Source organism: Lasiosphaeria miniovina (genome assembly GCF_030549165.1).
Source record: "Lasiosphaeria miniovina strain SMH2392-1A chromosome Unknown B0T26scaffold_1, whole genome shotgun sequence".
NCBI classification, from domain to species: Eukaryota; Fungi; Ascomycota; class Sordariomycetes; order Sordariales; family Lasiosphaeriaceae; genus Lasiosphaeria; species Lasiosphaeria miniovina.
Genome location: NW_026848220.1, coordinates 7,574,953 through 7,601,266, shown reverse-complemented (window position 1 = coordinate 7,601,266; position 26,314 = coordinate 7,574,953). Strand labels below are relative to the sequence as shown.

The 26,314-nt window shown below is 56.4% G+C and overlaps 6 protein-coding genes across 6 annotated transcripts; 3 read left to right on the top strand and 3 right to left on the bottom strand.

Moving 5' to 3' along the window:
* The first annotated feature begins 1,908 nt into the window (after window positions 1–1,908).
* Window positions 1,909–4,207, top strand: B0T26DRAFT_98096 (uncharacterized protein). Its single transcript, XM_060448182.1, has 6 exons — window positions 1,909–2,382; window positions 2,459–2,495; window positions 2,573–2,649; window positions 2,755–3,128; window positions 3,211–3,746; window positions 3,838–4,207. The coding sequence occupies exons 1-6, from the start codon at window positions 2,110–2,112 to the stop codon at window positions 4,122–4,124; spliced, it is 1,584 nt and encodes a 527-aa protein (XP_060304069.1). The 5' UTR covers window positions 1,909–2,109; the 3' UTR covers window positions 4,125–4,207.
* Window positions 4,208–4,780: 573 nt separating this feature from the next.
* Window positions 4,781–9,246, bottom strand: B0T26DRAFT_691104 (uncharacterized protein). Its single transcript, XM_060441108.1, has one exon. The coding sequence runs from the start codon at window positions 9,107–9,109 to the stop codon at window positions 5,045–5,047; it is 4,065 nt and encodes a 1,354-aa protein (XP_060304068.1). The 5' UTR covers window positions 9,110–9,246; the 3' UTR covers window positions 4,781–5,044.
* Window positions 9,247–9,618: 372 nt separating this feature from the next.
* Window positions 9,619–11,761, top strand: B0T26DRAFT_98076 (mid region of cactin-domain-containing protein). The gene is made up of 2 exons (XM_060448181.1): window positions 9,619–11,601; window positions 11,667–11,761. The coding sequence occupies exon 1, from the start codon at window positions 9,812–9,814 to the stop codon at window positions 11,510–11,512; it is 1,701 nt and encodes a 566-aa protein (XP_060304067.1). The 5' UTR covers window positions 9,619–9,811; the 3' UTR covers window positions 11,513–11,601; window positions 11,667–11,761.
* A 2,410-nt stretch (window positions 11,762–14,171) lies between these two features.
* On the top strand, window positions 14,172–16,785 carry B0T26DRAFT_868072 (uncharacterized protein). The gene is made up of 2 exons (XM_060447852.1): window positions 14,172–15,330; window positions 15,412–16,785. The coding sequence occupies exons 1-2, from the start codon at window positions 14,188–14,190 to the stop codon at window positions 16,486–16,488; spliced, it is 2,220 nt and encodes a 739-aa protein (XP_060304066.1). The 5' UTR covers window positions 14,172–14,187; the 3' UTR covers window positions 16,489–16,785.
* Window positions 16,786–24,333: 7,548 nt separating this feature from the next.
* B0T26DRAFT_97969 (uncharacterized protein) lies at window positions 24,334–25,440 on the bottom strand. The gene is made up of 2 exons (XM_060448179.1): window positions 24,619–25,440; window positions 24,334–24,492 (listed from the first exon to the last, which is right to left on the bottom strand). Exon 1 carries the CDS (start codon window positions 25,273–25,275, stop codon window positions 24,652–24,654), a length of 624 nt encoding a protein of 207 aa, XP_060304065.1. The 5' UTR covers window positions 25,276–25,440; the 3' UTR covers window positions 24,334–24,492; window positions 24,619–24,651.
* B0T26DRAFT_97979 (uncharacterized protein) lies at window positions 25,328–26,272 on the bottom strand. The gene has a single exon (XM_060448180.1). The coding sequence runs from the start codon at window positions 26,029–26,031 to the stop codon at window positions 25,387–25,389; it is 645 nt and encodes a 214-aa protein (XP_060304064.1). The 5' UTR covers window positions 26,032–26,272; the 3' UTR covers window positions 25,328–25,386.
* Window positions 26,273–26,314: the final 42 nt, after the last annotated feature.

Genomic DNA, 26,314 nt, shown 5'->3' with positions numbered 1-26,314 from the left:
CCCGAGGGTCTTATTGGAGTTCCGCGTATTTAATATACGTGGAGCGCACAAATGGCATCGGCAAAAGAACGGCTGGGCGAGCCGTGTGATGTGAGACAGGGGTTTCAGGGGGCTGGGACCGCACCAAACTCAGCGGTCGGCGAGCAAGCAGCCGAAGCACGTGCTTGGACGCTGAGGCCAACCGCCAAAAACGATGGGTTAGGCTAGCTTGGGAATGTAGTCTGACATGTCACGGCAGGCACCCCCCCGACCGGCAACCAGAGGGTGCCGGAATTTGGCAATCTCGATCACCTGCAATGGTGCGGCACTGCCGGCGCTGAGGGGCCGACTTCCCCAGCTCAATACTTCTTTCCCCAGCGTCTTTCCCCGGCCATCCATGGCTCCTGGCGACCCCGCCGACCTCGCTTGAGTGACAGCCGTTCGGTACCGCCCCGAGCTAGAAAGGGTTGGCAAGGCGTCGCCTCATAATTACGGATAGGGACCTACTAAAAACTCTCTACATGGTGTGTTAAATTGGCACTTCGTGAGGGAACCTGAGCAATTACTACGTGGCGTTCGCGGATTCCAATTTGCCCATTGCCGGACAACAGCAGCAGAGAAATCGGTAAGTGAGACTCGAGGGGGGACAGAAAAGGACGGCTGATTTATGACCGAGATTCAAAGTGCCGTTGACGCACTCGCTCGCTGCAAGCCATCGCCATCGGCCAACGATTCCAGTTCAGGGTAGTCGAATCTCTGTTGGGGTGACACAACTTCTTTATTTATTCGGTACCTCGCGTGCGTCATGTTCGGTCGACCGTCTTGCTCTGCCCTCGTCGCAGTGCACGTCACCAGTGGACGACCGCTCCCAGTTGCAATGGAACCCAACCCCAACCCCGACGATAGCACCTGTGCCGTGAACCCACTTCAACCCACAACTTTAACCCCCGCCTTCTCCAGTCCCAGCACTAGGCAGCGCCGCTTCCCATCCCCCCCTCCCCCCCAACGGCCTATTTTGTCACTCGCTCCGCTCTTCTGCCACGAGCCGTGTGAAGTCTGTGCGCATGCAGGTGCCTCTGCACGCTCGAGCACTGGAACTTGCGGAGCCTGCCAGCCAGAAATTAGAGCCCAAGACACTGGCCGTTGCCCGCAACGAACTGTCAAAGGGCTTGGTAGGCAGCTGTCAAGGCTGACAAAGGCTTGAACTGCAGCGGGCAGATGGCGAGACGGGCGATCATCGAAACGCCACCACCGGCCAGCTCATTTTGGAGAGCAAGCAACCTTAGCCGCATGAGCCAGTGTGCCAAACCTGCTGTCACAATGCCAGTGCCGCCATCAGCGAAAAACGCTTTTATGCCGTCGGGACCCATGGACAGCCAAGGTCCAGCCAAGTCTAGGCTCTAATGGCTGGGGATACGGATTCATGGCGTTCGTTCCACGGCTAGCGGCGCACGAGGAATTGAAGCATTTCGAGGGTTGAGAGTCAACAACAGGGCTCGGCTCAACCGCAGACATGTCAACAGGGCCAGGGCCAGGGCCACCACCTCCTTGACCTTCCACGTCCGCCGTTGCGTTGCACAAGCATAAGCCTGGTTGACTGATCAGTGAGGTGACTGCCATAGAGTGCGGCCCCGTCCCGGCCGCAGAAGGCAATTCAGCCAATGCCCATACACCCCTCCAAACACGAATGCTTGGCTCATCATCAGTCCTGAAGCAGCGCAGGCGCATGGCCTGCCGTCCCGGAGAGCTGGCCTCCCCAGACACCTACGCCTGCCCGGAACCGCCCTTCCCAACCAGGCCAGGCCGTTCCAGTCCAGTTCGTGTCGTGTCAGCACCATCCACATGCATCGGCAGCCAGGGCGGACAGGGGAGGCACTGATCAACACCCAGCTGCGGATATAGCCGCCATTGCAAGAGTTGCTGTCATTATCTTACCCCCGCCCTCCCCGCCTGTTCCCTGCCCCCCTCTGCTCCCATCTACTACGTACTACCTATCAGTACTCTGTTTATGTGCCGTTACTGCTAGGCATCAGACACTTGCGACGAAAGAAGAGGGAAAAAAAAAAGCATGTGCAGAGGCCAGAGCAAGAGTCGGGGTTATCAGACTTCGACCTTGGGGTCTGCAGCATCATGAGCCAGAGCACCGGCTCGCCGACATCGCCGCCCCCGCCCCCGCCCACGGGTTCTCCTCCCTCGGGCGCTCCTCCCGCACCGCCGCCCGGTGCCCCGCCGCCTTATGGCAACCCGGCCGACCTCGCCCACGACTCGCGCCAGGCTAACATATACGCCGCTGCCGTGCTCTGCTGGGCCATTGCCGCCCTGTTTGTCGCCCTGCGATTCTACACCAGAGGCTTCCTCATCCGCGTCTTGGGGCCCTCCGACTGGAGCATTCTGCTGTCATTGGTACGTTGACCCCTTGACGACGTTGACCCCCTGAAGGACCAACTGTTCCCTGTCTGTAGTTCTAACCGCCTCCTAGATATTTGCGGGCGCTACCTGCGCTTCGGTGGTAGAACGTCAGTTGCGTCCCTATCATTTCCCGTTCCTTGCTTCTCTTTTCTCCGTCCTCCGGAGGCTCACAATCGCTTTGCAGAGGCCGTACATGGCTCGGGCCGACACATCTGGGACCTCAATCCCGCCGACACACCGTCCGCCATAGCGTGGGGAAGAGTACGCATATCCCTTTCCGGGCCCTCTTCCTGCATCACCAATCGACGTCGTGTAACGTCCCCCTGAATCCCTAGACTAACATTTTGTGTCACTCGCTTCTCCCAGGCGGCATGGTACGGGCTCCTATTCTACACCTTGACGCTGTGTTTCTCCAAGGTCTCGATCCTGCTGCTCTACATCCACCTTTTCAGCTTCCGGTGGGCGCGGCTCGGCGGCCAGATCCTGCTAGGCGTCGTCGCCGTGTCGACCGTGTACATGGCCGCCACCATCTTCACCGCCTGCATCCCACTGCGCTCGTACTGGGACTTTAACCTCAAGCAGCAGTACTGCCACCCACAGAGCATCTGGTGGTCCAACACGGGCCTGCACATGGCCACCGACTTCCTCATCTTCCTGCTACCCATGCCCGTCGTGTGGACCATCCTGCTGCCCCGCCGCCAGAAGCTGATCCTATCTAGCGTGTTTGGCCTAGGCTTTGTGTAAGGCCCTCCTTCCCACATAAACTGTGAAAAGAAAAGCCAAGTACTGACAAGCCCCCCCCCCCCCCCCCCCTCCCGGCAGCGTGTGCTTCATTTCGATCCTGCGCCTGATACAGCTGATCCAGGTGGAAAACTACCCGAACCCAGACTTCACGTGGTCGGCGGCCGAGCTGTCGTACCTGACGGTGGTGGAGATCAACGGCGCCATCGTGTGCGCGTGCGTCATGACGCTCAAGCCGTTCGTGGCGCGGTACCTGCCGGGCCTGCTGGGCGGCGGGGGATCGGGCGGGAGCGGCGGCGACAACAACAACAACATCAACAACACGCTCGCGCCGCCGACGATCGGGTCGCGGCCGACGGCGCCTGAGGCGGGGGTAGACGGCGGCAAGCGCCGCAGCGGAGCCGGCAGCGGCAGCGGCAGCACGTGGGTGGACAGCGGCTATGTGGAGCTCGACGAGGACGCGTGGGGCGTCGTCGACGTCGTCGAGCTTGCCGACCAAAAGGACGGCCACGGCCGCGCCCTACCGGTCCGCGACGGGGACGGGGATGACAGCAGCACCGCCGCTAGTCCCACGGGCACGAGCATCACTGCCGCGAGCAACAAGAATAACAATAACAGCAACAGCAACAGCAACAGCAACAGCAACAGCAACAGCAACAGCAACAGCAACAGCAACAGCAACAGCAACAGCAACAGCAACAGCAACAGCAACAGCAACAGCAACAGCAACAGCAACAGCAACAGCAACAGCAACAGCAACAGCAACAATAATAGCAGCAACGAAAGCGACAACGATAACAGGGGCTCGGCACCGGAAAACGGAAACGGACACAGGAACGGGCACGGGCACGGGCACGGGGAAAATTCCATTAGCATCGATGATACCAGGAGGAAGGAGACGGCGGCGGTGGTGCTGGTCGAAATGGACGTTGTCAAGATGGATTGATTTCCCCATTCTAGGAAACCTGGTAATTAATTGTAATCTACTAGGGTAGTTATCTGGATTCGAAGAATCTCTCGAAGCAAGACGCGGTTTTGGCTGTTTGTTTGGTTATCGATCAGGGGCTTGGTCTGGCGCGGTACGGTTGTTGGATTAATGCTTCAAGGCGAGGTCTGAACTGGTTGGTGTTTACTGTTTACTGAACTTTAGTGTTTACTCTTTAATCCACAATTTCTAGTCGACCATACTTGTTATTCTTTTTGTTTTTCTCTTCCTTTCCACACTCGGGAGGCTGGTTGAAGATGGGTTTATATCTTCCATGTCTTTGAAAGTCACGACTGGTAGTTATTCTCTCCACACTCAGCCCCAAGATTCCCGCAGTTGAATTAATTCTGTTGACTAGACGTGGCTTTCGAAAGAGAGGCCGCGTTTAACTGGTTATTGTATTCTAGTCTTCAGTCGTAGCTCACTGTAAACCCAATTTTACAGTTGTACTACATAAAGAATTCCCATCTCAATATTCACTTTCGTAGAATCTCGTCATTGGACAATCGCCGTGCTCGAGAGGAAATCAACGCCTATCAACATGCAGATTAGTTATGAAACAAATTTAACGAGGCACCGGGGTCTAAAAGTCTTCACGGCGTGTAGTACGCTGCGGAAAACCCTCCTCATGAGAGCCGACGAATAAATAAATGACGATGAAATTCTGTTCCAACTAATTGACCACATTGCGATACTTGTCATCAACTACCCACCGTATACGGAGATCTAGATCTCCATACCAGTAATGCTTAATTCCGGGACAATATATGTCTTCAACAATTTTCTAGTTAGTAGCCTCTTTATGCAAAACGCTGAACTAATGTACCGCCAAAGGTTAAATATAAAGGAAAAGAAGTAGCCAAAGGGGTGAAATAGCAACTGATACATGGCAGCAAAGAGTATTATACTAGTACAAGGAAGCCAGCTAGCTCATCGCTTCTCCTCGGTTGGCATAAACTTGACGCTCTTCCTCCGCTCCCTCTCGACCCGTTCGCCGCCACGGCCCGGACTGGAGCTCAAGATGCTGGCGCCAGCGCGTGCACCGGGGCTGGGATTGTTCCCCCCTATACCCATGGAGCTCAGGATTCCTGTGCCGACGCGCGTGCCTCCGCCACCGGCACCTTGGTGGCTTCCCCCTGCCCACAGCGTCTCGCGCACGCTCTCGACCGCGCGGCTCTGGGCCACCTCGTCGCCGTCGCGGCGGACACTGTATTCAGCGCTGAAGCCGCCGCCGCTCTGGTTCGTGTCGCTACGGCGGTCGCCCTCGAGCGGTATGATGAGCTCTGCCTCGGACAAAGCCGCTGACCGATTGGCTCCGCGGGTAGCCTCGCGGACTGCGCGGCTGGACACTTCGTCCGTTCTCCCGGCAGTGCTGTCGGCACGGAAGCGACCCGACAGACAGGCATGCCCGCATCCGTCGAGTGGGCAGTAACCGCCACTGGAGTCGAGGTCCCGCAGCGAGTCGGCTGCCTGCTGTTCCCACTCGAACGTGGCGTGCCACCCCTGGAGACATGAAGAGTGGCCGCCGTGGCTGCACCCAGGGCAGTACCACCACGTTGCCAGGATGGTCTCTTCATCGTCCGACTCACCTGAATCACCAGCCCAGTCGACGTGGAGGAGCGACGCGGGTGGCAGCTTAGGCACCTTGTCTCGCTCGCCACAAATAGCGCACGGCGCCATGACGGCCTGACAGCGCTCGCAACGCCAGGCTGTTGCGGTCGACTCGAAAGAGCGTTCAACTTCGCGCGGCTTGCGGCAAGTCGAACAAAAGAAACCAACCTGGACGCCCTCTTGCAGCGGGGCGGAGATTGCAGGATAGTTGTCACCCCAACTAGACAATACACCCCCAGGCCAGCCCTTGATCGAAAGCTTGCGAAGAACTGCTGCCTCAACAAACAGTTTCATGTTCATTAGGCGGGAGTGGTGCTGGCGGAGGATGGCAGCGGCCTGAAAAGAATCGATCACATCTTCAGGGACTAGAGGTTTAAGGAGCAGAACAATTGCTGAAGCGTTCAGGGCCGAAGACTTGGCCTCAAAGGCCAGGGCCTTGGAAATAAGCGAGTATGGCTGGAGCGGGGACGAGGCACTGATCGAAAAGGAAGAGGACTCGCGTACTGGGTGTGGGTAAGGCGGATCTTGAGCCCAAGGTAGGTAGTCTGTCTCAATAATGTATGGCAGTCTTTGGTCTCCCCCGGGCTCGATATGCTCGGGCACATTGAGTGGAGATCGCCGGGAAATGGAGCCGACCGAAAACCCAGCATCTGTCTGTGAAGGGTATCGTGACTCATAACTGTCAGTTGTGGTTTGTGTTATCATGTGGTGTTCATCCGTGAAGGCGGTGAGGTTGGTCTCGGTCCGTTCCAAGGGCCGACGAAACGGTGTGCCGCCAAGACGTTCTGGCGACTCGTCTATCTGCTTACCGCGGATGCGGCTCTCGAATTCTTCATCGTCGCTCCCACTCGCGTGTCGCATCTCTGACAGAATTGAAGAATCGGTCGCTTGCCTGGGCATACTGCTGCCTGACGAATGCGTAAGCCCTGTGGCCCGCCTGCTCCCATCCGAAGTAGAGAACAGTCGGCTGAAGCTGTCGTCTGAATCATGCCGCATCACCCCCTTCCGCACCCGGATTGGGGAGCCCGGGTCTCTGATATCAAGGCCGTGAGGCCTCTGTCTCGAAAATGGGACATCAATGGCCTTGCTCAGGGCCTCGGCATCATAAAAGTCGTACCCTTCGGTGCTTGCCTGTGTTGTCTCGCTATCTTGGCTCGCAACAGAGAGCGGAGCCGAGTCCAACCGCCGCCGTGCCTCTAAGGATTGGGGTTGGATCGCCGGAGGAAGCGTGAAGCTCTCTGGCTCAATGATGGGAGTGAGCTTCTTGCCACGGCTGTCGTCGTAGAAATCTGCGCCCCCTGCGTGGTCTTGAACAGGTCGGGCAAGAGGCGTCGGAACGTTGGAGGTGCTCTCCAACTCCTCAGAGAGCAGGGATCGTGGTGCTGCCTTGTCTAGGCTGCTAAGTGACATGACCTTGCGGGGTGTTTCTTCCCCATCCATGGGAGTATCTATCGATACGCCGAAAGGATTTCCCATGGCCTTGATCTTATTTTCTGCCCTCCTCTTAATGGAGAATGGGTCGCTGAGATGGTCCATGCGGCATTCGAGATGGTACTGTGCCCGCCTCCGGAGGACCAGATCTATGCCATACGCAAGGATTCGCCATGTTTGCGCAAGTCGAAACTTATTGACCTGCTCCGCAGCCTCGGCATAATGCTCGAGGATGGCGGCGACCCGCTCTGGCATCGATCTGCCACCTGGCGAAAAGGGGAGTTCTTTGTAGAGGGTTTCAAGATAGTTCGCAGAGAGGTACTCGTAGACATGGACATTTGCAGACGCAGGGACGTGCCCAATGGCCATGGACTGTTGGGGCTTATATATGCCCGTGACTTGGATCGTCTGCTCGAGCGACAAGACGTCGTCCATACCAGAGCCTGCCGGGGGGGTGGTGCTGGAAACATGCGTGGGGCGAGCGCTTGGGCGCCGTCTCCGGCTGCCGCGGCGTCTCGGCCCCAAGAAACTCCCGAGTACGTCGTCCTCGGAATCGCTGCGGCTCACACTGAACCTAGGCGTCTTCGGGCTAGAGCTGTACGAGGGCGTCTGGAGGCTATCGGGATGTAAAATCTGCGGGCGGGGGCGGTGCGACGGAGCACGCTCGTCCAAAAACATTACGACTTCTCCCCTCGGAGAAAAAGACATGGTGGACACTGCCTGGCGGTCGATGACCTTGGGCGCAGACGTGACGTCACACTGGTTGAAGAGACAGTCCTCGCCAGCAGTCCAAAGAAGATTCTGGTCGCGCCAGAGCAGCGCGTTGGGCGAGCTCTCAAACCTTTGGATTTCCCGGTAGGGCATAGTGGGCCGGGCGAGGTCCCAAATATGCACACCAGTAATGCCAAACTTCTTCTGGCTGATCTCGTCGTACGAGATGGCAATCTGCGAGGACCGCTTGCCCTGGGCGGTTGCAGACCACTGGCCCGGGCGCCAGGCAAGGGCAGACACGGGCGCCGGGGCCGAGATGGTCCACTTGGGCTTCTGCCTCTTGTCGGCCGTCTTGGACATGTCCCAGACGTGGCACTTGCTGTCCCAGCCAGCGCTGGCGAGGTGTTCACCGTCGGCGTGCCAGGCGATGGACGAGCACGTCGTGTCGTGGGCATTGATGCGCAGAAGGGGTGCGCTGGCTTTGCGGAGATCCCACTTGAGCACGACGCCCTTCTCGGTGCCGCAGGCGAAGAGGAAGCCGTCCTTGGGCGACCACTGTACCTGGCGCACGCCATCGGCGTTGCACTTGTACGTCTGGACAGCGCGAAAGGTGATACCTGTGCGGGCCTGGATGGGCATGTGGAGGTCGATGAGGCGCACGAGGCCGTCCTGGCTGCCCGAGAGCACGTAGGTGCCCCGGTGGGGGTTGATGTCCAAGGCATTGACCTGGCGCGAGTCCTCACGGATCTGGACGAACTCGATGCCGCTGGAGCCAGCGCGCATCAAGTCGTACTTGAAGATCTTGCCGCCGGCGCAGGCAGTGAATATAGACGAAGTATTCTGCCAGCCGCCCCACTTGACGTCGCGGATCGAGAGCTGGTCGGCCGAGGACGATGACGACGACCCGGCGCCGGCAGCGCTGCGGAAGGCGGGTTCGGTCAGGAGGGCGCGCAGGTCGAGGGCGTCGCGGATAGCTAGGCCGTCAATAGAGACGGTCCGCAGCACATGGCGGCCGGCGAGGACGGCCGAGTGGCCGTCGGGCGAAATGTCGATGCATCCGATGGGGACGCCAGCCGAGTAAGAGGCGTTTTGCGATGCAATGGGGCGGTACTCGTGGATGAGGGGCGAGCTGGTGATGCCTCCGCTCACCGATGTCGGCATCGACGTGTCGTGAACCGACTCGATGGCCGACTTGCCCAGCAGCTTGCGCATGATCTTGCCCTGGTTGCCGATATTATACATGCTGGCCCAGCGTGCGCGACGTCGGGCGGCTCCTCACGGCCCGTAACGCGGACATTGTGGTCGCATGTCGAATGTCGGTCGGTCGGTCGGTCAGGTTAGGTCAGGTCGTGATGTTTCCATGAGGTGCATACAGAAGGTCGGGAAAGTGGACATTCCTACTCCAGTTCGAGGTTAACGTGCAGCGCACCGCAGCAGGCCAGCTCGCCAAAGTCAACGCCCCCCCAAAACCCGCTGTGGGTACCGCGAGCGTGCCCTGCTACAGCGCTAACAGCCGGTGTTCTTCAGCGCAGCTGCCAGTTCAGCGCAATTCTGCACGCTTTCACCGCCCTCGCAGATAGAGACAGGGTAGGTGCGGGAGTAGGTCGGCGTATGTAAGGTAATCGGTACAGTGCTCCGTACAACCATACTGTATGTACATACGTACGGATCCGTATGTACGTACAGATACAGCGTAACAATGGATAGATCTTTATTGGTGTGGGGGCCCCTCCAGCCGTCGCGTGTTTGATCCCATGTTCTGCCGCCACTCAACTAAAATCAATTGTCCACTACGTAGACCGCTGCCTGCCTTTCGCCAACACGCATAATCTCAGCGGCCAGATCCAGACGCGTGCCACCACACTGCTTCCTACTCTGCGATAGCATATTTCCGACCCCCCAACCCCATCCTCATCCTTATCCGCGCGCGGGTCTCTGCCCACCATGAATCCGGAGAGAGAGGCCATGATCAGCGGGTGGAAATCGCCTCGCAAACCCAACGACAGAGACATCACAGCACCGCGCCATGACCCCGGCGCCCGCATCTCCAAACCCCCGCGCCAGCAAGCCGCCAAGCCGAGCACCAACGGACCAGCGGCGGGGAAGTACCTGACCCAAGATCAGCAGTCGGAGCAGTTCGTTGCCGATGAGGATAAGTTCGTGTTGAAGCAGGCCAAGAAGAAGGCCGACATCCGCGTGCGCGAGCGCCGCGCTAAGCCCATCGACTACCTCGCCTTCAACTTGCGCTTCGTCGACTCGGACCGCGACGTGTTCGACGATGACGAGGATGACGTCGAGATTGACGTGCCCTCACCAGAGGCCGTGGTCGAGGGCCTCAACGGGGCGCAGCTGAAGGAGCTGGATGAGGATATCAGGTCGTACCACACTCTTGAGCACAATGCGAGGAATAAGGAATACTGGACAGCCCTGCTAGCTCTCTGCGGTGACCGGCGCCAGAAGCTAAAGCCCCAGGGCCCTGAAGGAAGGACCGTCACGTCGGTGGCATCGGATGTTGACAAGATCCTGAGTCCGAAGACACTCGCGCAGCTCCAAGACCTCGAGACGCAGATCAAGGCTAAGCTGCGCTCCAACGGGCCGATCGACACGGATTACTGGGAACAGCTGCTCAAGAACCTTCTTGTCTACAAGGCGAAAGCGAAGCTCGGGGAGATGTGCCTGACCATCAAGGCCGCCCGCGTCGAGCTCCTCAGGGCCCGCGACCCAGAGAAGGCCTCGGCGTTGGATGCATCCGGTAGCCTCCTAGATGTAGCCCCAAGAGCCGCGTCCAGCCCAGCAAAGGCCGCTCTTAGACCCGCAGCACCAGCCGGAGCGGCTGCTGCTGCTGCTGCTGCTGCTGCTGCCCAGGACCCCAATGCGCCTCCGCCGGGTACGGCTCGCTTTGCCTCGACTGGCAACGAGGACTTCTCGCAGGCGACCAAGGCACTCTACGACCGCGAAGTTGCCCGGGGCGTCAACGAGGGCGAAGAGATCTTTGCTGCCGAGGAGGCAGTCCCCAGCTCTGCCAAGCCCCTCTGGGCGGACAAGTATCGTCCGCGTAAGCCACGCTACTTCAACCGCGTCCAGATGGGATACGAGTGGAACAAGTACAACCAGACCCACTACGACCACGACAACCCGCCGCCCAAGGTCGTGCAAGGCTACCGTTTCAACATCTTCTACCCGGACCTGATTGACAAGACCAAGGCGCCCACCTTCAAGATCATCCGGGAACATGGGCGCCGACGGGGCGAATCCTTTGCCCCCGCCGGCAAGGAAGACACTTGCCTGATTCGATTCATAGCCGGCCCGCCCTACGAGGACATTGCCTTCCGGATTGTCGACAGAGAATGGGACTACAGCGCCAAGAAAGAGCGGGGCTTCAAGAGCAGTTTCGATAAGGTACGTCTCAGGGTCTGTCTGCCGTTGCTGCGCCGCTCTCAAGGGTCGCGAATCACGGGGGAGGGTGTGGTGGCCGCGGCCAGCTCGCCCGCCCCGTGGCCACTTGTTATTCTTCTGCCTACTGGTTCCAGCCACTTGCTCCCATCTTGCCATCGCCGAAGCGGCGCCCGTCCTGTTTCTGTCGGAATCTTTGGTCATGCTCCTTACTCCTGCAGCTTGTTTGTTTCGCGAGTGCTTATCGGATGATAAATCTTTTTTCACCCCACGCAAGTGTGACTGTGGTTGCTGACTCTTTTCGACAGGGAATTCTCCAACTGCACTTCCAGTTCAAAAAGGTAGGCCCCTGATTTGGCCTCTCGTGTCTTTGCGCCCGCGCCTTTTTACTAATCTTTGTCGGCAGATCTACTACAGAAAGTAAATCATTCGCTGGTGAATCACCGGGTATCCGTGGAATCCCTCGGCAGCAGACGAGCGCAGAAAATTAGCGAGGAAGCTCTGTCTGGCAGATTGTGGGCCGACGTGAGCGGCAGCGGCCCGTCCTGCAAGCCCACGGCCATGGTGATCAGGGAAGCGACGTGTGTCTGATGTCTGCCCCATCTGCAGCGGAAGAGGCCGCTGCCCACTGGCCACGGGAAGCTTAATAACAAGAGGCCACTTTCCAGGCTTCTTTTTTCCCCTTCATCTGCGTGCGAGCTGCCGGCACGCTTCACTTTCCAGGCTCAGATCCGTGATCAACACGTCGGCAGAGATTTGCCTCAGTGCTTCGTTGCGCCGACAAATACCGCTCATCTTCCGGAGTGCACTACTTTGGAATCTATACCGGCTTCGGCAATTAGTCGCCGTCGCCTGCGCTGCACATTGGCTCAACAAATCGACCTGCGTTCTCCTATTCGGAATCGTTACGAATTCATTTTCGGACTTTGTCGAACCCGAGAAACAACGCCACTCGTAGCCGTGGCAGAGGGAAGGACGACAACTGTGGTATCTGGCTGACTGGACGAAGGACGCCGCAGGAGCCGAGAGGGGATTCCTACTTCTCCCACTTTGCAAAGCGGTCGGTCCGGTCGGCGTTGTCCTCCCATCGGCTCCCTGGACAAGCATCGAGATTGTAGCGCAAATGAAGCTGCATTTCTTCGCCAGAGCTTCTAGAATGAAACATGTTGTGCATATCCGTACAGAGGTCTATTTCAAGGCGATTGCACGGTACAGTATGCCTCGATAAGAGCCGAAGGGTGCACCATCATTGGCCCCTTTGGCCAACTGGTGCGCCAAGTCTTTTTGCTGCTGTAAATGATTGGCCCGGCAGGCGAATGGCCTGGGCTGCACCTTGCCGCGCAGAGCTGAGAGGTCGGCCTTCTCCTCCCGCCACTTCTGCGCTGTCGGTCGGACCTGCTGGGCTGCACTGCCGGAGACTGACGAGGAAGCGCGCCCCATTCATTGCAGACAAATACAATGGGTCCTGGGTTTCGACCGTAAATGCCATGCGTGTAGACAGGGAATCCGGGTATGCGGAAGTCGAAAGGAACAAGCTATAGCGGACAAGGATTTTGTTGAAGGCCGGCTGCCCAGACCGCCACGGCTCCCATATGGGTTCCTACTTGGCCAGCTAACGGCAGCTTTGTCCGGTGCTGAAGTGTCGGTGGGGTTGGGCTTGGGGGCCCTGTGGAATGGGATCGATTCTATCAGATTTCGCTTCCTTACGGCTTCGATGTTGTTAAGCTGTGGCGGCGGCCAAGCTGTTGCAGCCATGCCCCAGCTGGGGCATGTTATGAGCCGCTTCTGCAACCGCCTTGATACTGGCCGGACCCATGGACCACGCACGCCTCCTCTGACTTTCCCGGGATCGCTGGAACCGGTCTAGACGGGAGCTGGATGGATGTACACAGGTACATACACAGCACGTCGTAGATCCCATGTGTACTTCGTACATGGCACGCAGTGCCCATGCCAGGCCAGCCATTCAAGCCCCCTTCCTGTTTGCACCTACCCCCTACATGTTGGCTTTACACCTGCGCACACCTGCAGAGGCACACACATACTATGTAGGCACACACACACAGACACACACACACACACACACACACACACACACACATATATACATACATACATACATAGACATACTACACACATACATGCCTACCTGACCTCACATCCACACACAGACACACAAGCAGCCACGAAAAGCTTGCGTACACGGTACTGTACATTGCACATAGCACACGGCGGGCCACCACACGCCTTCACTTCTTCCCCAGGTACAATACATGGAATGTAGCGCACACTTGCTTGGTACACGCAGCGCAGGCTGCCAGCCAGCCGAGGCGGAGGTAGACGTCTGGTTCCCAGTCCACCAAACAATGCGCTGCCGCATACTCACATTGCACCCGCTCCGTCAAGTGTGACTTCTCTCTTCCCCCCCCCCACACCCCTTCCATGCCCTGCCCTGCCAGTCCATATCTTCGGGGAATAGACTTAGACATCCATCACCACCTGGTCCTGGTCTCCACGATCTCCTCCAGGGTCCGGGATGCTGTCTCCTGGAGGTACCGCGCTACACGTTCCATCACCAATCTGCATGAAAACCCCCTGTCATCGATCTTCCCCCATGCTGGCCTACCAGCTACAGTTCCCAGAGTACATCAGCCGCCAATAACACCCGATCGAGCCCTTCGTTGACGAGAAAGTGTCCCTGGCTCTTGACTGAGTCGGTTTTCTTTTTCTTTTTGTTCCCGACTTTTCATCCCATTTGGCGGACCGTCTCCGATATCAGATACGCTTATTGTCTCCGCCCCCCGCACTCTACCCTGCCTAGGACACTGCCTGAGAGAGAGAGAGAGCTCTATCCCCTTCCTTCTGCCCCGGATCTCAAACACTCCCCCCCCCCCCTCCCCCTCTAGGGATCCCAAGACTTTTTCGTCATGGACCTAGAGAATTCCAAAGACTTGGATCCAACTACTTCCCCCGCCGTCGACCCGAGACAGTCTCGCACCACGCAATCATCCCCTAAAATGCTAGAGCACGCAGAGCTCACGGGCCTCGAAGCAGCCTACACCCTGTCTCCCCAGCCGATAACTCAGGCGGCTAGCCCCCCGGCAGCAGCAAACCAGTCTTCAGTCGATCCTGCACGGCAAGTACAGTTCGATACAGGTATTCAGGTGAGCGGCGCGCTGCGGCACCACACCGCCCAAGGCCAGCAACAGCCATACATGCTCCCAGGACAAACCCAGCGGGATTCGCTGTGGAGCGCTCCGGTGCGAGCGCACGATGCTGGTGACGAGTTTGAGAATTATGCTCTTCACAGTTCCTCCACGGCTGGGTTTCTCCAGCCCACGGCCTCCAGGCAGTCTTCACCTCGCAGCTGGACGTCGCCAGATCATTTCCGCTCAGTGTCGTGGGAGTCGGTCCCGGAACATCTTGCAAACCCGTACCCGAGGCAAAGTCAACAGGTAGCGGCGTTCCAACTAGAGGAGGTCACCACCCTATCGAGGGAGACCATGCACCACTATGTCCAAAACTCGCTCAGCATACCCGCTACCTCCTTCCACGTGGCTGGGCCGTATCTTCAGACGGCGAATTTTAATGGAAATGAAAGCGGCTTCCGCATCCAGGGCCACCAAGACCCATTCCAGTCGCATTATCCGCTACCGCCTGGCGACGGAGGAGGTACCTTGGTCCAGGACAATAATGGCCCGCTGTCTCCATGCAGCTCGACGCTGGGCATCAAGATGGAGGACGACATGTTCAGCCCCGGCACTGCCCTGGAGTCGGGCGAGGAGTTGCTCGGCAGCCACTACCCATCCGAGCCCGGGCTCCAGAGGCACAGCCGGCGCAGCAGCAGTATTCCTAGCCCAACCGGCAGCGACGGTACCCTAGGCAACATGGCAGGCAACAAGAACGAAGAGCCGTACGCGAAACTCATCTACCGCGCCTTCATGAGCACGCCCCGCCACGCTCTGACGCTCCAGGAAATATACCAGTGGTTCCGTGATAACACCGACAAGGGCAAAAAGGACGGCAAGGGCTGGCAGAACAGTATCCGACATAACCTCAGCATGAATTTGGTACGTTCCCACCCCCCCTAGTCTAACTACTGATATTTGTGCCCGTGGTGGTAGTTGCTGACCTCGTTCTTCGTGGATAAGGCCTTCACCAAACGAGAGCGCACTTCATCAAGTGGAGGCAGCGACGACGCGGCAGCCTCCTCGGTCCCCGATATTTTTCTGTCGACAGGTACCGTAGCCGACAACAAGAAATCGACCGAGTGGTTCCTCGAGCCTTGGGCGATCGAAGACGGCGTACAAAGCACGACAAGATATCGCAAGGGCAACCCGTCAAGGAGAGCAGCAGGCATGGGAAGCAGGGGGCACGACTACAGCGGAGCCCGGCTCCCGGGGAGGAAAGGAGGCATTCTCTCTGGTCGGGTGAGGGCAAGGCATCCGTCGTCACGCCACAGCGGTACGGCGGCGGCGGCGGCGGCTGCAATCCAAATGCAGTACTATCCCCAGCATATGCCGCAGCACCGCCAGCGCCTCCAACACAGCTTGATGCATGGCGCGGGGCCGGCTAGCGGGGAGGATGCACCGTATGGCGCCTTCTTGGTCGGAGGAGGGGGTATGTCCAGCCAGCTTGTTAGCTTGAACCAAGGCGGCGGCGGCGGCAGCAGGATCAGCGTCGATTTCGAGTACAACAGCAGCAGCGCCAATAGCGATTACCCGGCACCACAGCTCTTCCAGCCATCGCCGCTTGAACAGCACCACCCCCCGCCTCATCCCCAGCTCAATCAAGGTCATAGTCACAGCCATCCCCACCACTACCACCACAACCGCACACCGAGCGAGTCCGTCATCGACGAGCCTATCACACCCGAAACGTCGTTCGCCGAAGACGCGGCCCCAGTCATGCTGCTGCCCGACCTGCGGACCACGGCAGGCCCCAGCAGCAGTAGCAGTAGCCTGTCCACCGACGGCCTACCCTACTTTTCCAGCGAAGACCCGGCCTTGGTCTACCCGCTGCAACCCATCGTGGGCGTCTATGACGAGGACATGGTCACGAACTACAGCTGGGGCAACGGCGGCAGCAGCAGCAGCAGCGCGGGCGGCGTCGGCGTCGGCGTCAGCAACGGCGGCAGCAACGGTAGCAGTAGCGGCGGCGGTGCGGTCATCGGCATCGGCATTGGCATAGGCCTGGACGACTCGGCCTACCATCAGCACCCTTACTAGCACCACAACGAAAAAGATGCCTGGCCAGCCAGCCCAGTCCCGGCATCCTGCTCTACAGATACCAAACTCATGGGGTAATCCATGTTGTTGCGTGGGACCCCCCTCCACCCCCTTCGCTACTCCCCGAAACGGAACGAGGGCTGTCGTGGTGGTTGCGGGCTGGCCAATGAGAAGTGCCTGCGCACACACACTACACACCCCTGCTCTTTGCTGTCAACGTCAGAGCTTCGAGGATGTACTAAGAGAGGGGCGCTTTGCTTCTTTTTTTTTTTTTTTTTTGCTTCCTTTTTCCGTTTTGGTCTTATCTTGGCGTTCACCTCTCGGCGACGCAGCAAGCAGGCTGGCAAGCAAGCAACAAGCAAGCAAGCTCGGTGCTGCCCTCAGCCCCCAAACCCTCTGTGTAACCGCGGGGTTGTCTGTCTGTGGTCTGTTCTCTCTGTTTGTTGCGCATACCCTTCCCTTTTTGCGCTTTTTTTTACGGATACGATCTTGTCCTTTTTCCTCCCCTCCTCTTGACAGCGGCTGGCGGTTTTTTATTTTTATCTTTCTCGTTGTTTTAATTTGGAGGTTCTTTTTCTCCTCCCCCCCACCCCACCTTACCCCCTTACTTAACCCTAGTCGAACAATTTCTCGCATTCTACCTTTAACAAACCGTACAACTTCAAAACCCTGGAATGGGAGGGAGATGGGAAGGGGGGAAAGCCGAACCAATCACGGCGGCGTTATTGTTTTTCTGTTAATTTCTCTTGTTTCGGGAGAGTCTTTGCTGGGTTTTGCCGTTTTTCTTTACGAGGCTAATTTGGTGTCATCCTTTTTGAATGGGATACCATGGAAATTTGATCACAACGAAACTACATTCCTACAGACACAAAACCCATCCAGATAGCACAGATGCGGGTCCGGGGCTAGCTAGTGTCCAGATGTGGGACGCCGCCCCGGAATTTGTTTCTCCTCTTGCGGTTTATTATTTCCTCATTTTCTTTTCCAGACGGAAAATAACATCGCGTGCGAGAACATGGACACGACAGGCTACATGCGACAACAGACACGGGGGGGCTCGGGCCAGAAAGGGGTAAGAGGCGGAAAATGGAAAAAACACAGGGACTTTTAGGTTTACCGGATATTTTTCTTTTTTTCTCTTTTTCCCTTTTTGGGCGGCGAGGAGCATAGCGACGAGTGAGGGAGGCAATCCGGTTCTGGCATAGCGAAAGCAAAAAGGGGGGCAGGAAAACATGAGGCAAGCCTTTGCATTATCATTCTCATGTCTTTCCACACATACACATCATCCTGTTCCTGTCCATCTGCCCTCAGCTGCGGAATACTAGGTCTCGTTGGGGGGCATTACATGGGGCATCTGCATGGGCTTTGGTGTTTTCTTTGCAACTTGGCATACAACGACATTAGGCGGCATGGCACAGCACAGCACGTCAGGTCACGCCCCGACACGGCACAGCGAGTGATAAGAATACTCGACGAAAAGGAAGTGTGGAGTGTGCTGGATTCCGGAAAGAGAAGGCACTTAGGTACCTAGCCAAACGGAGAGTTCAGACGGACAGACGCTCTCCCCCACAAGGGGATTGTCTGTGTCGAATGTGGGACAGAGGGCGTGCGTGGTGTGTGCGTGGTGTGTGGTGTGCGTACATACAGGAGAATACCGGTCACGGAGCTTCTAGGGTATTATTTCATGGAGGCCTCATGGAATGGAACGACGAGCCCGGTTGGAAGGAAAGGTGACGTACCGACATAAAATGTTCTGTTCATAGTTGCTTATTTGCTTTTCGGTAATGATGCGGGAGTTCGAAAAAGGCAAGCCGCCACAACATTCTTCACTAGACAAGGGACCAGGCATAATAAAAAAGAAGTGGAAATTAGAAAGAGCCATATCTTTACCCTTGTTAACACCTTTCTGCTCCAGCGTTATCGAAATGAAGATTCCACTCGAGCGCTCGCAAGCAATTTCCATCCATCCCAGTTTCTGAGGGAGAAAACAAGGGCGTGACTGATAAAAACGCCCGTTTTGGTCAGTTCGAGAGAGGGGTCAAAAAAAGGGGGCGTTTTGGTTTAGGTAGACAGGGGGAAGTGGGGCAGGCAGCGAGCGGACTAGCGTCAACAGTCTGCGTTTGAGGTCCAGTAACATACGCCTCACCCTTCAAACTCTTGTTTGGCGGGCATAAGAGCGAGTTTGTGTGTGTAGATGAAAAGAGTAGTGGCAAGACCCCTTCCCTTTCTTTTTTCCTCCCCATTTGACAGGGTGATCAGCTGCACGGGAGCTGGTTTGGTGGTTGTCCCAAAGGTCGTTTTGTTTTGGAGACCGGGCGTCTCCAATTCGAACGAGGGAGGGCGGAGGAAACCGGAAGGCCAAATCGGTCAATGAGATCCCTCGATCGGCACGAACAGTGCGGGGCCCCAGAATCGTACACGCAAAACCGAGCCCCTCCTCCCCAGCTACCAAAAAAAATCGCAGCTGGAGTCGGCCGATGGGAGACTGGCCAGGGCGAGGTAAGGCAGGCCTGCTAGTTCTGGTTTAGGTTCAGCTCTAGTCCTCGATCTCTCTCCCCTTGCTTTGTTGGATTGCTTATTCCAACGCAGACAAAAAAAATAAGCCAATCAAACTCTCCCACCTCAACACCCTCCACAAAAACGCCCAACCCATGTTCCCGTTACTCTTAACATCCCAAAGCCAAGGTTTGACGCCCAGTGGCGGACGCCCCTGGCTGCAATTTGGGCTGATCTCCACGAAGTTAGAGACGCTAAGGGTAGCACAAACGCAAAATGTCGACCGCAACAACACAGCTGTGTCAACCGGGCGAGATGGCGATGACGGGCGTGCTTTCCCCGCTGTCCAGTTACAGGACACAGGGCGGCCAAGCGAGGTCCCCGCTGCGCGTGGTGGCAGCAACGGGTTGCGAGAAACTAACCTTCTCGACTAGGACCATGGAAGAGGGCGATAAGAGCCGCACACGTAGAGAAACCGGTATGTACTATTGGCCCGGTAGCGACAACGAGAGCGGAAGGTGGTATGTTTTCGGTGGCTGCTATGCATCGCGCCTGGCCCTTCTCTATCCCCGGTCCACGTGTACTGGACGTGCTTACTGTGTTCGGAACCGGACTACTTGGCTATGGCAATCGCAATGCTGGCTGCAATGCAAGAGAAACCCGGGGGTCTAGAACTACTGGACTCGTCGTCTAGATCCGGAACTCGACTCCAATCGACCTAAATGAAACCATTGCGGCAAGAATGGAGGAAGCCACATGCTTCTATTGATATCCAGACGAAGTGGAATGATCTTTCAACGGGGAATCTAACCTGCCCACGCAGTCGTAAGTAAGGGATATCACTTGCGGGATGGCAAATTGATCAGGGTCCGTGGCTAAGTCATTGCCCCACGAGCCCGCACACGCTGTTAATTAGTATTGAGGTGTTCCCAGACCGCTGCGAGAGGACCAACAGCAGGCAGTCACCGCCGGGGGGGGGAGAAAGTCAGTCTTCGACTCTAGAGCCGGACTCTAAAATTCGAGATACCCGATATCCAGATCAAAGGCAAGAGTTTCCGAGAATATGCGCGCGTTTTCCAAACCAGTAAGCGTCGTCCGAACGGTGGTGTGCCTTTACCTCGTCCCCCGGCCCCTGCCTACTCTCCCACGCCCTGTCCTTGTTTCTTCACCTGTCCCTTGCACATGTGGGGCAAGGCAAGACGAAGCTCGGTTCTGCCTTGAGGACAATGCAAGGCGTCGTTCATCGCATAACATGTCACCATTCCTTGCCGGCTAGGATATAGAGTGAGAAGAGCACGCTCAGATGGTATCAAACGCACCCAAGACCATGGCTAGGGCCATTGATGTCTCTTGAACCATAGATACTGGAATTGGAGATGGTGATCAGATGTGGGGCAGTTGGCCAAAGAGGGTGTGGAAGGTGGGGGCTGGAAAGGGGAAACCAAGATTCGGAAGGTCGGGGCAGATTGAGCTTGCCTGGAAAGCCTAAATTGCGCCACTATACTTTCGGATTACGAAGCGTGGTTTTTTTTATCATTGACGGTTCATTCCGCTGCCAATTTGATGCAGGGTCCCTTCTACCATATGGCCATGGTCTTGTCGCGGTCTGCAGATTCGAGCAGCTCGAGAGGGGGGGCCTCGACGAACTGGAGAGGGAGGCCTCGTTTATGCCTGTTTGCTCAACACATATTCGGCCACGACCAAACTAACATGTGTAACACACCTTAGCTAGATGGAAGCTGGTAGTTCTTCGGCCTTGCGATGAAGTCCGAAGCCTCAGCTAGGCCGGGAAACGAAATTCGTGTATCTTTCCATCTAGTTCGTCCTAACGGAGCGTATCGGGGGCTCTGGCGCGTCAAGGGATGACCAGTCAAGGGGTGAGGAGATGAGCTGCCCTTGGCTGGTCCCTGGGATTGCACTTCAAAGGTTCCATTGCATGGCAGCCTAGATAATCGCTTAATGGCCAGCTTGTGTTGGTCTTTGGGCGCAGTTGCTATTTTCGATGGACGGATTGGATGCAAGCCACAAATCTCACTGCCAAGCCACCCGTGGGCTTACGTGGAAGCCTGCGGGGGCAAAGGAATCTCACCGAGATTGTGAGATGCTTGAGCCATGTGGTTTTCTGCCCTGCTTATAAATGTTGTGCTACCGACGTTCGTTGGCGTTAGCGATATGCTTTGCGCCATGATTCTAGAAGTCAAAAAGCATACATCCGAGACAAAAGCGGGTAGGCCCCTGGACGATTCCTGTCTAGCCTTCGAAAAAAGCCGCGGCCCCTGAAATTGTCTTGATCAAGAGATGCACGCGTCTGTGAACCATGGAGCTGCATCGAGCTTGTGTAATCTTTGTGAAACGCTTCCATATGATCAACGCACGTAGGTACTGAGTGGAAATGAGGTTGGTGTACATGTACAGTACGGTGTAGGGGAAGAGGCTCGGCGCCGAGCGGGGTGCCATGCGACATGGAGGTAGGCGATCGCGCCGTGCAGAACAACTCTCGGCAAGGCGGTTCGAGAGAATACTCCGCATTGTAGCGTGATGGCTAGTATAAGCTAGAGCCGGAATTGCACACCCATGGCCATGCCGGTACGGTGCTAGATGCAATCCTTCCTCCAGCGCATGTCTGTTAGATCACGGTATCGCCTGCCAAGCCACAAGACCCTTACGCATTTGCGGCTGGACGGCCGCGCGTTGCACCCCTCCACCATCGGTTCATGTCCGCTGCGCAGGTTGCTTCCACGCTGGCTGGGGATATCCGTAACTGCAAGTCTGCCAATATAGCTTCGGTATCCCAGGTTCCCTTTCTGACTCTCGACAATAAAACGCCGAAAGATTAAGGTGTTGGAGGATCGACGGACTTGTTAGCGCGTTGGTTGGTGTGCGGCGATTGGATGTGAATGGCGTGCGTCAATGTGAATCCCTGTCAGCTTCTGGGGATGCATGCGCCATGATTGGCTTCCGTTCCATCGGGTCGGCCCTTGAAGGCATGGGCGTTTGGTTGGCATGAAAGGCGGTGCGCCTACAACTGCCGACTGTGACTCCAGAGCTCGCTAGCTCGTGGTGGGTGTGCTTGAGCTAGAAGCTCGCGGCACAGGCTCGCCAGCTCATCAGCAAGGGTGCCTTTCGACGCGGGTTCGCTCTCTGCACTTCGACGTTCCATGCCCTGAGGTGATCAAGGGACACAACTGAATGAGTTCGTGAGATAGGAAGGAATAGTCGTAAGTACCCGACGGACCTCTGAAACAAGCCGAAGCGACCCTGCAGGGCTGCAGTGGTCACCTGTCAAAAGTACAGCACAGCCAAAGCATGTAAGGTATGTATGTACGTACACTACATGTACAGAGACAGCAATACCTCGTCGGTAAACGCAAGTGGTGGCAGCGATGTCCATCTTCGCACGACGCCTTATTGTCTGCAGACTGGCGCGTGCAGGTGCGCGCGCAGCAATGGAAGCAGGCTTCGTATATTAAGAATGGAGGTCGTCGATATTTGTCCTTTGCGGCGGGAATGTAATGGAATGCTTGTCGATGGCCTGATACCCAAGTATTAGGCGCGCGGTCGGACGGGGACTTAGGTTTTAGTTGAAGTGGAGCGCAGGGCGGATTGTGCTTGTGATTTATCCAGTGGCCTGCTGAACGGCTGAACTAGATTTGCTTTTGGCGGGGTTCGCGCGAGCCCCTTACGTAAGGTACTCCAAACCCCTTGACTACAAGGTACGAGTATTGAATAGTACATACGCAATACAGCAGTGAGGTGTTTCTGTGTATTACGCTGTAATTCTTGATTATCTACCGAAACTGTACAATACCATTCGCATAACTCATATTCCTAGGCACATGTATTCGTATCTAGGTAATACCGGGGGGGCTGAGGGTTGGTACAAATAGGTACCATATACGGAACACCTGCGCTGTATCCGATCCGTAGGGATAGTGGTGGGCGACGACAGTTACAGGCGGGGTCAACAACAGAACCTGAGGCCCCCCACCCCTGGAAACCGTGGGGTGTGGACAGGCACCCGACAGCTGCCGTCTAACGCGGCAGGCAATGAGCGAACGCACTGTGCTCATGCCGAAGCGTTGACATACGAGATCAATCAACAGGTCTCGAGCATTTTAACCTCCATGCACGCTAGAATGCGTTCCGGCAGATCTTGCGACGCTCTAATTCGAAGCATTGGCTGGTATATACGGTTATTCTAGTTCCCACCGGCTCTGGTGCCCGCCCTCGGATGAAGCTCATCTCGGGACGGCCATCACAAGTGGGGGTATCAATAGTCTCCCTTTTTGCTCCTGCTGTTGCGCACGACCTAACCCTTGATGGCAACTGGAGAGCTGCATGACAAACGCATTAAGGCTGCGAGGCGGGGTGGTGAGCTTTGTGGAGAGTACGAGTCTGTTGATGACAAGCCAGGCAGGCGTTGTGTACCGTCAACAAATCTCACCAGCAGATGGCAGTTCAGGCCAACTACTACATAGTAGTAGAACGGCTCCGCAGTCGGTGCCCAGCCTAATCCATCATGTGTTTCTCGTAGATTTCCAAGCGGATGCGAGAACGGGTATGATCCCTCCAGGGATAGAGAGGGAACAGGCAGGTAGGGAAACCGATAGGCAAAAGTGCCACTTTGCTGTGACCTGTCACTTACTGTTGGTGGGCGGCCATCCAATGCGCTGAACCGGAGATGTATCACAGGGAGGGATGCCTTTTGAAGCCGGCGAGTGCAATATTATCCTCTGCCTCTGCATGCGCCATGCACTGTCTTTGAAGCAACTCGGCTAGAATTGGCTAATCACAGGAGCCGTCACTGCCTCGCCGCACAGAAAGTATCGAAGACATAGACGGGTTCGGCTAGGTACCTTGTGATGGACGAGGAAGACTCAAACTCAAAGCCGGCAATGCATGCGAGCCAAGATAATGGGAACTTTGACTACGGATATGTTCGCGTTCACACTTGCTCGTATTGGCGGCGTCTTTGCGGCGTGTGCAGTGGAGGCTTTCAGTGAGCGTCTGCTCATCGACCCTGGCGCTCCTCAGGGTTCGGGAGTATGTAGCGTCTGGCCGTGCAAAAAGAAAGCGGGGCCAGGGCCGAGAGATAGTAGTAGCTGAAGTGGCCCGTGGGAGGTACCCGTGCTCCGTAATTAAACCCAGAAGAGACATCTGTACGGAGTACCGATCGACATTAACCGCTTTTTTGGCAGCGTTGTGCTCTGTGTCGGCCTACATTCTGACAGCTGCACTTAGGCTCTTAACAGGTGTCAGGAGAAGGGAAGTATGGCTTCTTCGCCGGGCAGTGCATCTCTCAAGACTGGCCAACCCTATCACATAACCACAGGTCGTCTTAATTACAGCGTGGGTGGGTGTGTTCTTTCTGCCATGTGGGAGCAGGTCTAGGGACCAGCCTCGTCGGCTGCCGTCACAAATCGACCCGGTGCAACAGCCGCTTGTGACCAGACAGGACTACATGCAGCCATCAAGCAAAAGACCGGCGGGAACCGAAATTAGTTACCCCTAGAATCGGTTGTTAGTTGTCGAGTTCAATACTTTGAAAGGATTGGTGGAGAACCCGGCGTCGCGCCGCCGCCGACAATGGCGATAATGCTGCGTGTGGTCCCCAAAACGAGACACCTGGCTCACAATCACCCACAGCAAGTGAGCAAACGACAGGTACTATGCGGTCTTCTCATTGATCCGACCGGGTTTCTGGTAACTGCCCTCATGCCCTCGTAAGCTGAGCCGTCGATCTCTCGGCGTCTCCCGCTCGATCGAGATTGCATCGGCTGACCAAACCCGGTACGCGGGATTTGTGCCACAGGAGCATTGTGCTCGCTGATATTCCTGACGCTGCCGGTTCAAGCTGCCACTCTCTCGAAATGGCAACGCAATAGCAGAAGAGAAGCGAGGATCAGTCAAGGGTATGCCAAAAGCGCCGCAAGTTGAGCCAAGGAGAGTTTTTCTTCGGACCGAAGATGGGACTCTGCATGGCAGAGAGTAGACAGAGAAAGCTATCCACCCACTCCGGCAACTCCTCAAACGGATGCCGCACCAGGCTGGGGAACGACTGACAGTGATTGATTGGGAGCCAAAGTTGCAACTTGGATGAATCATCAAGACCCCTGCCTTGGCGAGCAATGCATTGGCACACCTCAATCCCAACCTCACAGATTGAAAGACCTCCGCTTCGTGAGTCTCGGCAGGCAGCGCCGGGAAAGTGGCGCAGGTGCACTTTTTGGCGAGATGGAGCTGACTGGATGCCCGCGAATGCAAAGCTGGGACCCGGTGCAGTAGTCCCATGCACCCGTCCCGTTCCGTGGCCGTCGGGTTTTCGTGAGGTGGTTGTAACACGATATCATGTTGAAGCCGGCGTGGAGGAAGGGCAGCAAGGCCTCAGGTCCATGTCTATCGCTACCAGTACCTCACTGCCTGTCTTACTCCCACGCCCTCGATACCAACAACGGGCGCATCAAAACTCACGGGGTGACCTGTCAGTTCCTGATTCGACCAGAAGGATCCCCGCAGGAAAACAACGCAAAAATGTCGCTCTCCCGCCTTGAATGAGACCGGGCAACGAAAGCACTCGGAATGATTGACTCTTTGTGGAGGGGAACCATAATCCGTGATTGGGTCTGCTTTTTTCTCACATGGGTAACAATTAGTATTGTTTTCTTTCCCTTTCTCGCCGTTCGGATCGCGAGCCCCAAGATGGTGTGATGTCAGCAGCAACCCTCTCCAAGACGAGAAGCGAGAAGCAGAGACCCAACAGAATAACAAACGGATGAGGCTGTACGAAACGAACCAAACAAAACTAAGGTCGTCGTAATGTCTTAGCCTCCATGCATGGCAATCCAGAGGTGTGCAGACATGTGCTAAACTATGACAAGCATCAAACCCGAGGCCCATAGGGAGGCATCCCCGTAGAATAGGGCAAAGTTCCGGGACGTTCGACGTTTCAGGGGGTTCTTCGCCGAATCTTCCACCTGGTTGTCTTTTGCGCCTACCATTGCCTCGAGACATATCCCAGCGCTGACAGCTCCCAGGAACAACTTGCATGATGCTGATTTGTTGTTCTTGGCTTTCTCAAAGGGAGGGAACCCGGGTACATCCCCATGGTTGTATGACGCGTAAATCCGGCAAAATGGAGAGCGCCAAGATGGCATAAATTGTCATATATTGGAACACGGGAGGGGTCGACAGGACTATCGAGTCTCGATTAATACCATAGCGAACGGTGGAATTATCTCAGATCCCGTCCCTTGTTGTCGGACCTTGTATGGTCGTAGAGAAGATATATTTGTGGCCTTTGAAGAGTAGTTGCTCGGCTCGTACTTCAAGA

What these genes read in the sequence shown, in the direction of transcription:
- B0T26DRAFT_97969 (XM_060448179.1), bottom strand. Translation starts at nt 25,275, where the DNA reads ATGGGACTACTGCACCGGGTCCCAGCTTTGCATTCGCGGGCATCCAGT.
- B0T26DRAFT_691104 (XM_060441108.1), bottom strand. Translation starts at nt 9,109, where the DNA reads ATGTATAATATCGGCAACCAGGGCAAGATCATGCGCAAGCTGCTGGGC.
- B0T26DRAFT_868072 (XM_060447852.1), top strand. Translation starts at nt 14,188, where the DNA reads ATGGACCTAGAGAATTCCAAAGACTTGGATCCAACTACTTCCCCCGCC. An exon ending in ATAACCTCAGCATGAATTTG is followed by an intron (nt 15,331 to 15,411) that starts GTACGTTCCCAC and finishes TTCGTGGATAAG; the next exon opens with GCCTTCACCAAACGAGAGCG.
- B0T26DRAFT_97979 (XM_060448180.1), bottom strand. Translation starts at nt 26,031, where the DNA reads ATGCAAGTTGTTCCTGGGAGCTGTCAGCGCTGGGATATGTCTCGAGGC.
- B0T26DRAFT_98096 (XM_060448182.1), top strand. Translation starts at nt 2,110, where the DNA reads ATGAGCCAGAGCACCGGCTCGCCGACATCGCCGCCCCCGCCCCCGCCC. An exon ending in GGAGCATTCTGCTGTCATTG is followed by an intron (nt 2,383 to 2,458) that starts GTACGTTGACCC and finishes ACCGCCTCCTAG; the next exon opens with ATATTTGCGGGCGCTACCTG. An exon ending in CAACAAGAATAACAATAACA is followed by an intron (nt 3,747 to 3,837) that starts GCAACAGCAACA and finishes CAACAGCAACAG; the next exon opens with CAACAGCAACAGCAACAGCA.
- B0T26DRAFT_98076 (XM_060448181.1), top strand. Translation starts at nt 9,812, where the DNA reads ATGAATCCGGAGAGAGAGGCCATGATCAGCGGGTGGAAATCGCCTCGC.